Below are 12,477 nucleotides of genomic sequence, written 5' to 3' on the forward strand. Positions count from 1 at the left end.
AGTTTAATGTTAGAATTCAAGTTAATGTTAGAAAATATTTTAACAGGAATATACCCTTATGCCTTGAATTCCTTCTCTAATAATTTTAAAAGATTTCATTTACTTTTCTGGTCACATTGATGAGTATACTTTTTAATTACCTAGTTTTCTTTAGTGTTTTGTGAATACATTATATTCTTCTTAAAAGGGTGAACACAATTTCAGGTATTCTGTGAATAATGCATTGTATTCATCTTGAGAACAAGATGATGAAGTGCCCCCTAGCTCGCTCCTGTTTTGACAATCTACATAGAGCCTTTGATGAAAAAAAATAGTTCTTAAAGCACTGAGGTGTTTTAACCAATGTAAGTGAAATATTATATCAGTCAGCATTCTTGTTTGCAAGTAACAGAAACCAACTCCTAAACAAAAAGGAAATGTACGCGGAGACATCTCAAATGGAGAGGAGGATAGAGGGTCAAGCTCGGGAAAGGGTTAAGAACCACCAATGATACATGTGTGAGCACCTACACACCAATACATGTGCGTACACACACACACACACACACACACACACACACACACACACACACGAGCAACAGTTTCCTCCAGGAGCCTCACCTCCATGATTCTGAGGCCCAGCTGGTCCTGTGTCGTTGCTCCACATGCCCCAGAATCCAAGAATGGAGCGAGCCTCTGAGAAGCCACGCTGGAGAAAATCCCTTGCACATACGAAATGTTGAAACATTTTATTTGCATAGTCATAATTCTGTATTGCTACATAGTTTTTCACTTACGTTAGTCTTCATTACTCTAATAAATATTCATGAGGACTGCTCTGTGCCAGACATTTATCTAGATGTTGGAAATACAGCAGTGAACATCACAAATGCAAATCCTGATCTTGCATCCTGGTGTTTAAAACAATCCTTAATTGTTTAATATTATATTGACCCTTCTTAAAAAAAAAACAACACAGAAACTGCACACAATTTAAACAAGCCCCATTAAACTATACTTTAATGAGGTATGTGTTAGCAGGATCTGGCTTAATCAGCACTTTAGAGAACTGGACCGGGGTGGGGGTTGTCACGCTGATAAAATGGTGAGCTATTTTCCCCTTGCTTAGAAGGGGAAGCGTGCCAGAGAGATTGTGAGAGAATTCTCAGGAGTCAGTTGTGACAGAGGATGGATTGCAGAGAGATGTTTTCAGAGTGAAGTAATTTAGCAATCTCTTTCTTTCTGAATATGGCATCGACTAATCTCCGCCGAGATTTCGTCTGTATAATTTGGCACTTTTCTATCCAGAGTATTTATTTCTGTAATTCTTACTTTACTGTTATACATTCTTACTTGCTGCTACCCACTTTTTTATGTTGAGATATAATTGACATAATATTGTACTCGCTTTAGATGTACAGCATAATGACTTGATATTACTAAATGATTCGCACAATAAATTTAGTTAGCATCACCACGCAGTTGCATTTTTTCCTTGGGAGAACTTTTTGAGATCTACTCTCTTAGCAATTGCTATCTACTTTAAAGTTTTAAAAATTCTAGAGAATCAAGGAACAACTCAAAAAATTAAGATACGTACTTTTAATCAGGTAAATATTTTTTGTTCCATCATTTGCCAAGGATATAATTGAATCCTTTTTCACAAAATATGTATGGCTCAATTAAGCTGGCTTCATTGTGGGGAAATAATGGGAGGACCCCCCCCCCCAATCTGTTTGGTCCTAATTAGCCCTACTTCTGTCACAACCTATTCAACACAGCTCAGCTGGTGGGTGATATTGTCCTTTGGCTTCATGTTTTTACTTTTCCTCAAATTTGCTGGAGTCCCAAGAAAAAGCCCCTGACCTTTCTCAAATCACACATTTAAGGATTTACATTTCTAGGCTGCCAGCCTTTTAGTCCTATCGTTCTTCTGTCAAATGTACAAAGTGTTTGGGACTTATCTTTGCGGCCTGCATTGAGCTCAAACTCATTTCTTAATACATGGGATGCTTTCTTTTAAGCTTTCAAAGAAAAGTGCATTATTTGAATTTGAGGAAGGTTTAGAAGAATAACTATTTTAACTTACATAAAAGAAAACACTCTCTCAACTTATGAGACATAGTGGCCCCTTTAAGTAAGTAGTCCTAAGTAATTTCTATGAAATTTGTTGATGTTATGGAATGTTAAAGTCTCATTAAAGTAAAACTTGTGTCAGGAAAAGTCATTAGTATTAGGTCAATATTGTTTTCAAATGATGGTTTTGAATACTAATAATGTTGTAGGAGATAAACTTACATTAATTAAGAAAACACGTAATGAAAACAATATCTTTTTAAGAGTCTTTTCAAATGTTTTAAAATTGTTTAATTATCTACACTTCTTTTTCATTTTTGGTGACAGTTTTATTTGGTCCAGCTAAGCAATTAAACATCACAGAATGTACTTAATCATTGTGTGTTTTTCTTATTCCAGATAAAAAATATAAGTAAACTGGCAGAAGTCTCCAAAAACAATTCCTTACAGTTAAGTGAGAAACTGTGGAATATGAAAAACCAAAGTGAATCTGAAGAAGAAAACATGAATCTTTTAATCAAAAAACTGAAAAAGTTTCTGTTAGGTAATTTTTTTTAAATATTAGGACTAGTTTTTGTTTCTTTTTTTAATGTATACTCAAACATCACAACCAATTTCAAATGACATTAATTGTGAATGACATGCCAAATTCAGGAACATGATTTAAAATTTCTTAATGAAAATAATCCCAAAATATTAACTCAGTACCAAAAAATTGACTCTCTTTATGAGATTAATTAGTAATAAATACTAAAATTTATTTTAAAAAAATTTCCAAAAATAAACTTACTGTTTAAAGTTATTTTACTTTCTTTTAAAAAGGAAAATACAACATAAAGTTTATATCAGATTCCCTGATGTTAGGATTTTATCATCTTCTCTGCTAACAGTGTACATAAGATCAAGGTATGATAAATTTTGGTTAGTATCAAATATCATAGTTAGGTAGCACCTAAAATATTGGTTATTAACTATTATTGTCTATTTCCCAAGTCTCTTATTGGCTCTCTATGATTGGCCCAAAGGAACTATTTAATTCATTATTGTTATGAATTATTATTATAGTTATTATTGGTTAAAGATAAAAATTTTAAAATACAGCTGGATGCCTCGTTTGTGGACTCCATCTCCAGTGGGGGGTGTGCAAGAGGCAGTTTATCAATGATTCTCTCTCATCATTGATGTTTCTACCTCTTTCTCCCGCTCCCTTCCTCTCTGAAATTAATTTTAAAAAGGAAGTTATATACTTATATGCATAGCCATGGGCAATAGGACAGTGAAGACCTGGGGAGGGGTGCAGTTGGGGAGGGGCTGGGAGGAAGGAGGAAAATGGGGGAAATGGGAGACATCTGTAATACCATCAATAATAGAAAATATGCCGAAACCAGTTTGGCTCAGTGGATAGAGCGTCGGCCTGCAGACTGAAGGGTCCCAGGTTGGATTCTGGTCAAGGGCATGTACCTGGGTTGCGGGCACATCCCCAGTGGGAGATGTGCAGGAGGCAGCTGATCGATGTTTCTCTCTCATCGATGTTTCTAACTCTCTATCTCTCTCCCTTCCTCTCTGTAAAAAATCAATAAAATATATTTAAAAAAATAATACAAAATATATATTAAAAAATAATAAGGAAAGAAAAAAAGAAAAATTTTAAATGGGTTAGTAAAGCAGTCCAAAAAAATTATTTAAAAAAAAATACAGCTGGAAATTGACATGGAACCTCATTCTCAAATGCAGTTTGGGCACAACACTGTGGAATTAATTTCAAGAGGCTTTGTGTTTCATAGTTCCCTTCCAAATTCAATAATTTAACACTCTACATACGACTTAATTGACAATTGGGATATCTGTTACAATCTGGGCAATCACTTTATTAATCTGTTTAGTATTTATAAAAACCCCTATGGCCAACCAAGTATATTTTCCAACCTCATGTTTCTAGAAATTATATTAGCAGCTTCTAATCCTGATTTTCAAGATAAGAAAAAATTAGGCAGTAAAAAGAATTAATAAAAATGATCAAAATAATCAGTAAAAATGAATGGGGGTGGAATTAGTCTACTGGACATTTTGTTTGTTCAAAAGCAAATTTTCAGTGAGTTAGGAACTCAACTGAGATGGAGGAACACGTTAGCTCTCTCTACAGACACCAGTTTATTTGGCACAAATTGAAACCGCCAGACCAATTGTGTGAAAATGGTGGCATAGGGTCCCAAGCCCCAGCTCAGAAAGTAGGTTCTTGCTTTTCACTTACTTCACTGGGCCATAGAGCTTATTCCTATATTAGTTCTATTTCTTATTGCTGCTGAAAAAAATACTTTAACTAACCTGAAAAATTGAAAAAACTGTTTCCAGATTGTTACCACAAATATTAGACTAGACAAAGAGAAAAGTCCTATTCTATAAAAGAAAATTCTCTTTTCTGAGTCACAGGAAGCGGTGCCTTTCACCCACCTGTTACTTCTCTTTTCCTTGCTAGAAAGCCCAAATAAAATCATTAGACTGTATGGTGGCCCACTATTCAGTTCTTCTTTGACCATTTTATTTTCCTTGTGATCTGAATTCCTTCTGAACCAAGTTATGTGTCATTTCTCCTAAAAGCCCCATCTAAAAATTTGAGCTTATGATCTCATAATAAATATCAATAAATGTTTGATGACTGAAATTGTGGTTAAATTAAAATCACTCTTTATTATAACATTTTTACGATGAGAATTACCATTTTTAAAGAGCCAACTCCCTGATTCCATTTAAAATATGGTTTTAGTTTATTCATAAACATGCTTATCACATTTTTTTTTCAGAAACATTACAGGGAGTAAAATATTTCTTTTATATTAAACAAAATAGCTAAAGCAAAAGTGATTGCAAAAAGGATATATACTCATGTCACTCCATTCAAATACGAAAAATCCCCTATGGCTCCCACTGCTTCCCGAACGAAGTCCAAGTTACTTCAGGGACTACTGCGGTCTGCTCCCCATCTCTGACTTCCATTCCTCCAATTTTAGACACCCCACTCTCCCCCGCTTCCCCCTCCCCCAGCTCCAAGAAGGAGCTGTGAACCTGTTTCTTTTATTCTGTGGTTCCCTCAACTTGGAATGCCTTCTACCCCTCCCCTCACCCTGCGTCTTCACAACCCCCATCTCTGCTGTCCTCCAAAGCCGGGCTTAAATGTCTTTTTGAAATTCTTCCTGAAGTATTTTCTCCTCCCTCTGGACCCAACATCATTTTGTCTTATATTCACCTCTTCTGTTCTTGTATGATCACTATTTATATAGGATGATTCTGTTTCCCCACCTGATGCGAAACCCCTTGAGCAGAGGTTCTCAACCTGTGGGTCGCGACCCCTTTGGGGGTCGAACGACTCTTTGACATGAAGAAGAATCTATAGAACATAGACAATCTAATCCCTGAGTTCTGGGGACACCCAATCAAATGCAAGGGCATTGGACTTTGAGTTCATTGTGGCTATCCTTAAAAGATAGTGTTTGATAAAGAGACATAATGACTGAAAACCCACCTTTTTATTTAAGAGGAAAATGTGCCTCCAGAGGACATAGAAAAGGTTGCAAATCATGTACTTGACATCCACCTGCCAATAACATCACAAGATATAACCCATGCACGTGACAACATACAGAAACTTATGCGACTCTGTGAGGACTACAAGACAGATGAGGACAAGCTAAATAAAGCAGCAGATAGAGCTCAAAAGATTTTGGTGAAGGCAAAAGCAGCTGAGTAAGTACAGTTTTAATATTCTCATCTTGCCCTGGCCGGGTGGCTCAGTTGGTTGGAGCATTGTCCTGTACAACAAAAAGGTTGTGGGTTCATTTTCCAGTCAGGGGTTCAAGCCCTGGTCGGGGTGAATACGGGAGGCAACCAATCAATGTCTCTCTCTCTCTCTCTCTCTCTCTCTCCCATCCTCTCTCTCTCAAATCAATTACATTTTCTCAGGTGAGGATTAAAAAAGGCCTGTTAGAGCAAAAATGCTAAAATATGCCAGTGTTTTAAAAGGTGGTAGGATAACTGGTAAGTTTTTCCCTTCCTGATTTTTTTCTTCTTCTTCCTTCTCCTTCTCCTTTTTTACGTTGTACTTTCTAACTTTACTATAATGAGCAGTACATTGAAATCTAAAGAAAAAAAGGCTACAATAAAAAGGTGTGTGTGTGTGTGTGTGTGTGTGTGTGTGTGTGTGTAGGGTGTTATGAGAAAGGAAGGCTCCTGAACTCCCACTGTAACAATAGGGGGGGGAAAGTATAGACAGGAAGGCTTCATCCTGTATGATTCCAACTACGGGACATTCTGGAAAAGGCAAAGCTATAGGGACAGTAAAAAAGATCCGTCGTTGCCAGGGGTTGAGGGGAGGGATGAATAGGCAGAGCACGGGGGGTGTTAGGACAGTGAAAACACTCTGTATGGCACCATAGTGATGGACCCATGTCCTTATCCATTTGTCCAAATACATAGAATGTACACCGGGAGTGAACCCTAATGTAAACTATGAACTCTGGGTGATTATGATGTGTCAGTGTGGGTTCATCAGTTGTAACAAATGTGCCCTCTGGTGAGGCAGGTTGATAGCGGGAGGAGGGATATGCATGGGCGGGGGGGGGGGGTAACGGGAAATCTCTGTACCTTCCTCTCAATTTTGCTGCAAACCTACAACTGGCTCCTAAAAAGAAAAAGTCTTTCTTTTTTTAAAAGGAGAGGATGGGTTGGATGGGGAAGGGGGTGTTTTTGCAAATAGAGCTGTTTTTGCTCCGGGCAACAATCATTGCTAATTACGCCTCTGCAGCATTTGTCTGATACTTCACTCACTTGGTACATTCTCCCAAAAGGTGTTTGTGAGCCCATAGATCTAAGTAGCTGGTGAATGTTCACTGGAGGTGAGCTCATTTCCATAACATCGCCTATCACTTGGAATGCTTGTGATGCTAACCTCTGACTGGCCCCTGGGCGGCTGGAATGTCAGTGAAGCTTAAATAAACCAGAATAAACAGCCCGAAAATGCAGGCCTTTAGTTCTCTCTTTGCTCTCTGCGGAGCCTCTTGACTCTCTCACCCCCACTCCAACAAAGATTTAGAAACTGTTGCTTAAGTTTGAGAAATTACAGAACTGGAATTGGCAGAGAAGAGTTTTTTGTTCAAAACTTGGCAGTTATAGCCCCAAACCTCTCTGTTTATGACAAATTAAGAAGAAATACGAGCTTATATTTGATGTTCATATCTGGTGGGATCTGTTTCTGCACATGCATATATGTGTGTTTTTATTGGCATTTCATATGTCTGTTTCTCAAAATGAAGACTCCAGCACTTTGCCTTAAGAGCTTACTTTATAAATTTACTTTATAAATAATTCAGTAAATTTTTTGGTTGAGTTGAATGAATTCTCAAAGTGAAATATATGAATAATTGTATCATATTTTACATTAGAAAAGCAGCAAGGGCTCTACAGACTCCTGACCAGATGTTGAATAAGTGGCAACAAGTTGAAATCACTCAGGGACCGGCAAATTCTAACGTCGCACAGCTGACTGCCGAGATAACAAAAATAAAAAAGACTGCACTGCAGGTATTTCTCTATTTTCCTTGAAACTAACCTGAAATAGATTTTGAGTGTGGAAACAGCCCAGGTTTTACAAATGCCAATGTCACGCTTGACTTGCCTGTCTGATGGGATTGTAAGGATAAAATAAGATTATGGTCACCTTATGCATTTACTGTTCTACAGACTTCTCCCAGCATCACTTCATTCGTTGTTGACCAATCCTGGGGGATAAAGCAGGTGCTACCACCAGCTTATAAATGAGAAAATTAAAACTCAGGGAAGTTAGTGACTTGCCTACGGCCACATAGATAATTAAAGTAGATTTGAGGTCAGAGTTTATCCCTTCTGGTACCAGGGAGAGTAACAGACTCTTTATTGTTTTTGTTGTTATTTTTAATCTTCACCCAAGGATATGTTTGTTTTTTATTTATTTTTGAGAGAGAAAAAAAAGGAGGGGTAGTGAATCATTGATGTGAGAGGAAAACATTGCTGGTCGCCTCCCATACGTGCAACCTTTTGAACCCACAACCTTTTGGTGTAGGGGACAATGCTCCCACCAACTGAGTCAGCAGCCAGGGCATAGACTCTTTAAAGCTCACAACCCAAAGAAATAAAGTGAATTTGTTTCCAGCTGTTTGTAACTAAATGTGCATAAAATCTCATCGGAGTATCCTAAGACTGACAGAATATCTTACTCAAAAGAAAGGGTTCCATCCAGAGTTCAGAGAGAGCAAGACCATGGTTTAGCACATGTGATGGATCCAGGAGAGGAAGCCTGGCAACTAGAGGACAGGGCAGGACCTAGACCCAGGGTGTGTGAAGTCTTTCTCCCAGCTCCATTCTAGCACATCCCCTTCCCAGAAGGTTGCAAGGTACTCAGTCTCTGTTCTTCAGCTGTGTTTGCTTGCCCTAAATACATGCATCTTGAAAAGAGGAGCAGAAAGCAACAGAACAAGGAGTAGCGCACCGGGAAGTCAAAGGGTTGCAGATGAAGAGGTTGCATACACAGGGAAACAAAAGAATTAGGAATGCCTCCGGGTTTTCCTCCTTCTAGGAATATTCTCTACAACAGGGGTTGACAAAATAGAGCTCCTGGGCCAAATAGGCACACCAACGGCCTCTGTCTCCAAAGTCACAGTGTTTTATTGGCTTCCAGCCACATGTTGTCTATGGCTATTTTTGTGCTACAGTGGCTCAGAGTTGCATAGTTGCAAAAGAGACTGTGTAGATTAGAAAGTGTAAAATACTCACTATCTGGCCCTTTATTAAAAACGAGTTGCAGATACCTGCTCCAGGAAAACTCTGACATATGCTCAAAGGCACAGGAAGGGACTTCTAGTTCTAAAAATCTGGTGGACCAGTACTCCAATGAGAAAGAACACAATACAGACACTTGCCTCTTGCTCTGGGTAGAGGAGGAAAGTCCTCACTAAGAATTGCTAACCACAAGCTGGATCTTCTAGGAGTTTGGGGCAGGGATTCACACTACCTGGGTGACCCCAACAACCAAAGCTAAAAGTGTCTTTGAAAGTGGTCCTGGATCGGTAGTGCCCTCACATGCCTGACAGAGACAAACAGAAAATCCCCCCCAAAGAAATGTACCTTAAAACCAAACCTCAAAGAATTCCACCCCCCAAAATATATTGCCTCAAACAAGATAGCAAACAACAGGATCAAAATGCAACAGACTGTGGCTCTTACCATTATTGGATAGGAATGTTTACTATGTTTAACAAAATAAAAAAAGGTATAACCGAAGAATAAGAGACAAGATATAACACATGACCAGTTAGATTTGAGAAATATTTAAATAGGACTTCTTGATACGATAAGTATAGTCATTGAAATAAGAAACAAATATAACATGTTCAGTATTTTATGTAAGGGAGTAGGGAATTAGAAGCCACATGCATCAAGTGAAAAGTAAAAATAGAATAAAATGATGACATATTTGCATAAAGTTAAAAATATGGAACACTGCATATTGTTAGAAATACTGCATAGGCATACAGTTAAAGGCATCAAGAAGAACATGGAATGATAATATTAGATTCTGGTTAGTGGTTGCCTTTAGAGGGGGAGGCGATATGATGGGGAGCGGTGCACTGAGGACCTTGGCTCACTGGCCATGCTTTTTTTTTAAATATATTTTTACTGATTTCAGAGAGGAAGGGAGAGGGAGAGAGAGAGAGAAACATCAATGATGAGAGAGAATCATTGATCGGCTGCCTGCTGCACACCCCCTACTGGGGATCGAGCCTGCAACCCAGGCATGTGCCCTTGACCGGAATCAAACCTGGGACCCTTCAGTCTGCAGGCCGACGCTCTATTCACTGAGCCAAACCAGCTAGGGCATCACTGGCCATGCTTTATTCTCACACTGGCTGGTGGGTGCGTGGATATGTTTCATATTTTCTTTTAGACTCTCATAACATTTTTCTTTTGTAAATGGAACTGAAAATTCAAAGGAATGCTTTTCTTTCCCTTCACACCTGGCTTATTTTCTGAAGGGTAATTACATCATTTCTTGTTTTTGTTTGCTTCTTGTTACATAAAGAAACTTTCTTTTTTCTTTTTAAACCAACAACAGACTGAAAATAAAGCCCAGGAGAATGAGAATGAACTGGACTTAGCAAAGCAGCAGTCAGCCCTGGAGGACGGACTTTCCCGGCTGCGGGTCAAGTTGCAAAGGAATCAAGAGCAAGCCATCCACGTGGGAGCTCAGGCTGAGTCGGCCCAGCGCCAGGCAGGGGGCCTCCAGGAGGTCATTAGTCCCACCCCTGCCACCAAGAGCACAGGGTGCTTCTCTGAAGGCGGATCCTTCATCCCCAGATTTTTGGGCCATTTATCAGCATTTCCTGTAGTGCTGGTCCATGCTCAGTGGTGTAGGTTTGTAGGGATCCCAATGGGCGTGACGGTGGTGGAGGGTTGTCTTTGGAGAAGGCAGAGGTCCTCTGGCCAAATCCCGTTGGAGGGTTTACTCCCCACCCGCTCGTCCCAGGATTCTTAATGATCTTCTAGTCACATTTGTCCTGAGCTTCCAAACTCTCGCAGTTTATGCCACTATATTGTACGTGTTTGCCCTTTACTCTAAGTAAGTCACGTAGCATATAAGGAAAACAAGAAGTGAAAGTCACCTGCCGGAGAATAGATGAAGTTACAAAAATCAGAGTGAGTTAATTAAACAGTTGTGGAAAGTGGCCCACTAATTTAGGGTGCTGAAAGAACCTATCAACTCGTTTTCTTAGCAGGATATCTTCGCTTGGTAGCATTAATATAGTAGCTTGAACAAAAGAAAAACGTTAAGGTGTTTTTACAATTGGTCTTTTATCTTGCTTTCAAGCCCTAATGCTCCGGGTAAAGTTTCCACTGAGGGGAGCTGAGAACATTTTCTATGGAACAGAGGTTGAGACAGTGCTTCTCGCCCCCTCCCCATCCCCCTTCCATATTCCGTTCCTGGGTCCGGCCTTTATTCATCTATTTAACGTCCTAAATTGTCAAACACATAGGCTGACCCCAAAGATTTCCATTCTAGTTCTGAGGGAGATCTTCATACGAACACTTCTGCTACCCTATCTGCCTCCCTTTCCACCTCATTTCTGTCCCACCTTTTCGCCAACTAAATGATGTGTCCTTGCTGTGTCTAGATCTTCCCTGCTGGCTCTGCCCTGCATGGGGCGCTGCAGCTGTTTGACATAACTGAGGAGTGGGCAAGGGCAGGACTGGGTCATTCTGTCCTGTGTGTCTCTCACCTTAACGTAGTTCAGGACAAACAATTGGTCCTTCATAAACATTTGCCTTCACATGGAGTAATGATTCATATTTTGTAACAAAGTTTTATTCTTAATTAACTAAAGCTGATATTTTTTTCAACCTGAAAAAAAATGCAATGAAAAGCCATGTTGGAAATATCAGAGTAATTCAAGTATATTGACTGGGTTATGGTTTCCTCTTATTCCTTTTATGAACAGTATCAGGCAAATTCCATGTATGTGTACATGCTTTATCAATATTTTCTGATGATGGGAGTGTTGCTCTGTTACAGGACTTTGTTGAGCTGAAAAATCAATACGCTGTTCTTCAACATAAGACCAGCGCAACAGGACTGACAAAGGAAACCTTAGGAAAAGTGAAACAGCTAAAAGATGCAGCAGCAAAATTGGCTGGAGATACAGAGGACAAGATAAGAAGAATAGCAGGTACCTCTTCTTTTCTCCAGCTTTACTGAGCTATAATTGACAAATAGACTTGTATATATTTAAACTGTACAATGTGCCGATTTGTTCGATGTGTACATGGTGAAATTATTACCACAATTAAGTTAATTAACAGATCTATCTCCTCACATGGTTACCTTTTTCTTTTTGGTGCCTTTGAGAATGCTTAAGGTCTACTCACATGCACAATACACTGTTATTAACTACTAGTGGCCCGGTGCACGAAATTTGTGCACATTAAAAGGGAATTAATTAGAGGAAATATTTTTAAAGTGCTATTTGCCCTTTCTCTGTAATAGAAGTGTCAGAGATGAAAGAAAATTAGTAAAATGTATATGAAAATCTTCCTCCTGTCAGAGTCTGGGGCACGCTGCGGGACCCAGAGTCAAGTCCCCACCCACGCACGTGAGACCCAGACCCAGCCAGCCCTACCTCTTCCTCTCTACCTCTCTCTCTCTCTCTCTCTCTCTCTCTTTCCTCTCCCTCCTTCCCCCTCTCTCCCATTGTCTCTAAAAATCAATGGGGGGAAATATATTCTAGGGTGAGGATGAACAACTAGGGTGAGGATGAACAACAATCACAAAAGGGTATTAATTAGCATTCACTCTGTGTTAATCAGAACAAACTGAGATTTACCTTTGGTCACCTTGAAATA

The 12,477-nt window shown here is 39.2% G+C and overlaps 1 protein-coding gene across 1 annotated transcript in view; it reads left to right on the forward strand.

The window, feature by feature from the left end:
- Positions 1-12,477, forward strand: part of LAMB4 (laminin subunit beta 4) — an 88,410-nt gene that overhangs the window by 71,033 nt on the left and 4,900 nt on the right. Inside the window, exons 28-32 of the mRNA XM_023751015.1 lie at positions 2,455-2,599; positions 5,589-5,796; positions 7,491-7,629; positions 10,196-10,369; positions 11,651-11,804. Of these exons, the coding sequence (XP_023606783.1) occupies positions 2,455-2,599; positions 5,589-5,796; positions 7,491-7,629; positions 10,196-10,369; positions 11,651-11,804 (820 nt within the window). The remainder of the gene's footprint in view (positions 1-2,454; positions 2,600-5,588; positions 5,797-7,490; positions 7,630-10,195; positions 10,370-11,650; positions 11,805-12,477) is intronic.

Source organism: Myotis lucifugus, unplaced genomic scaffold (genome assembly GCF_000147115.1).
Source record: "Myotis lucifugus unplaced genomic scaffold, Myoluc2.0 scaffold_18, whole genome shotgun sequence".
Lineage (NCBI taxonomy): Eukaryota > Metazoa > Chordata > Mammalia > Chiroptera > Vespertilionidae > Myotis > Myotis lucifugus.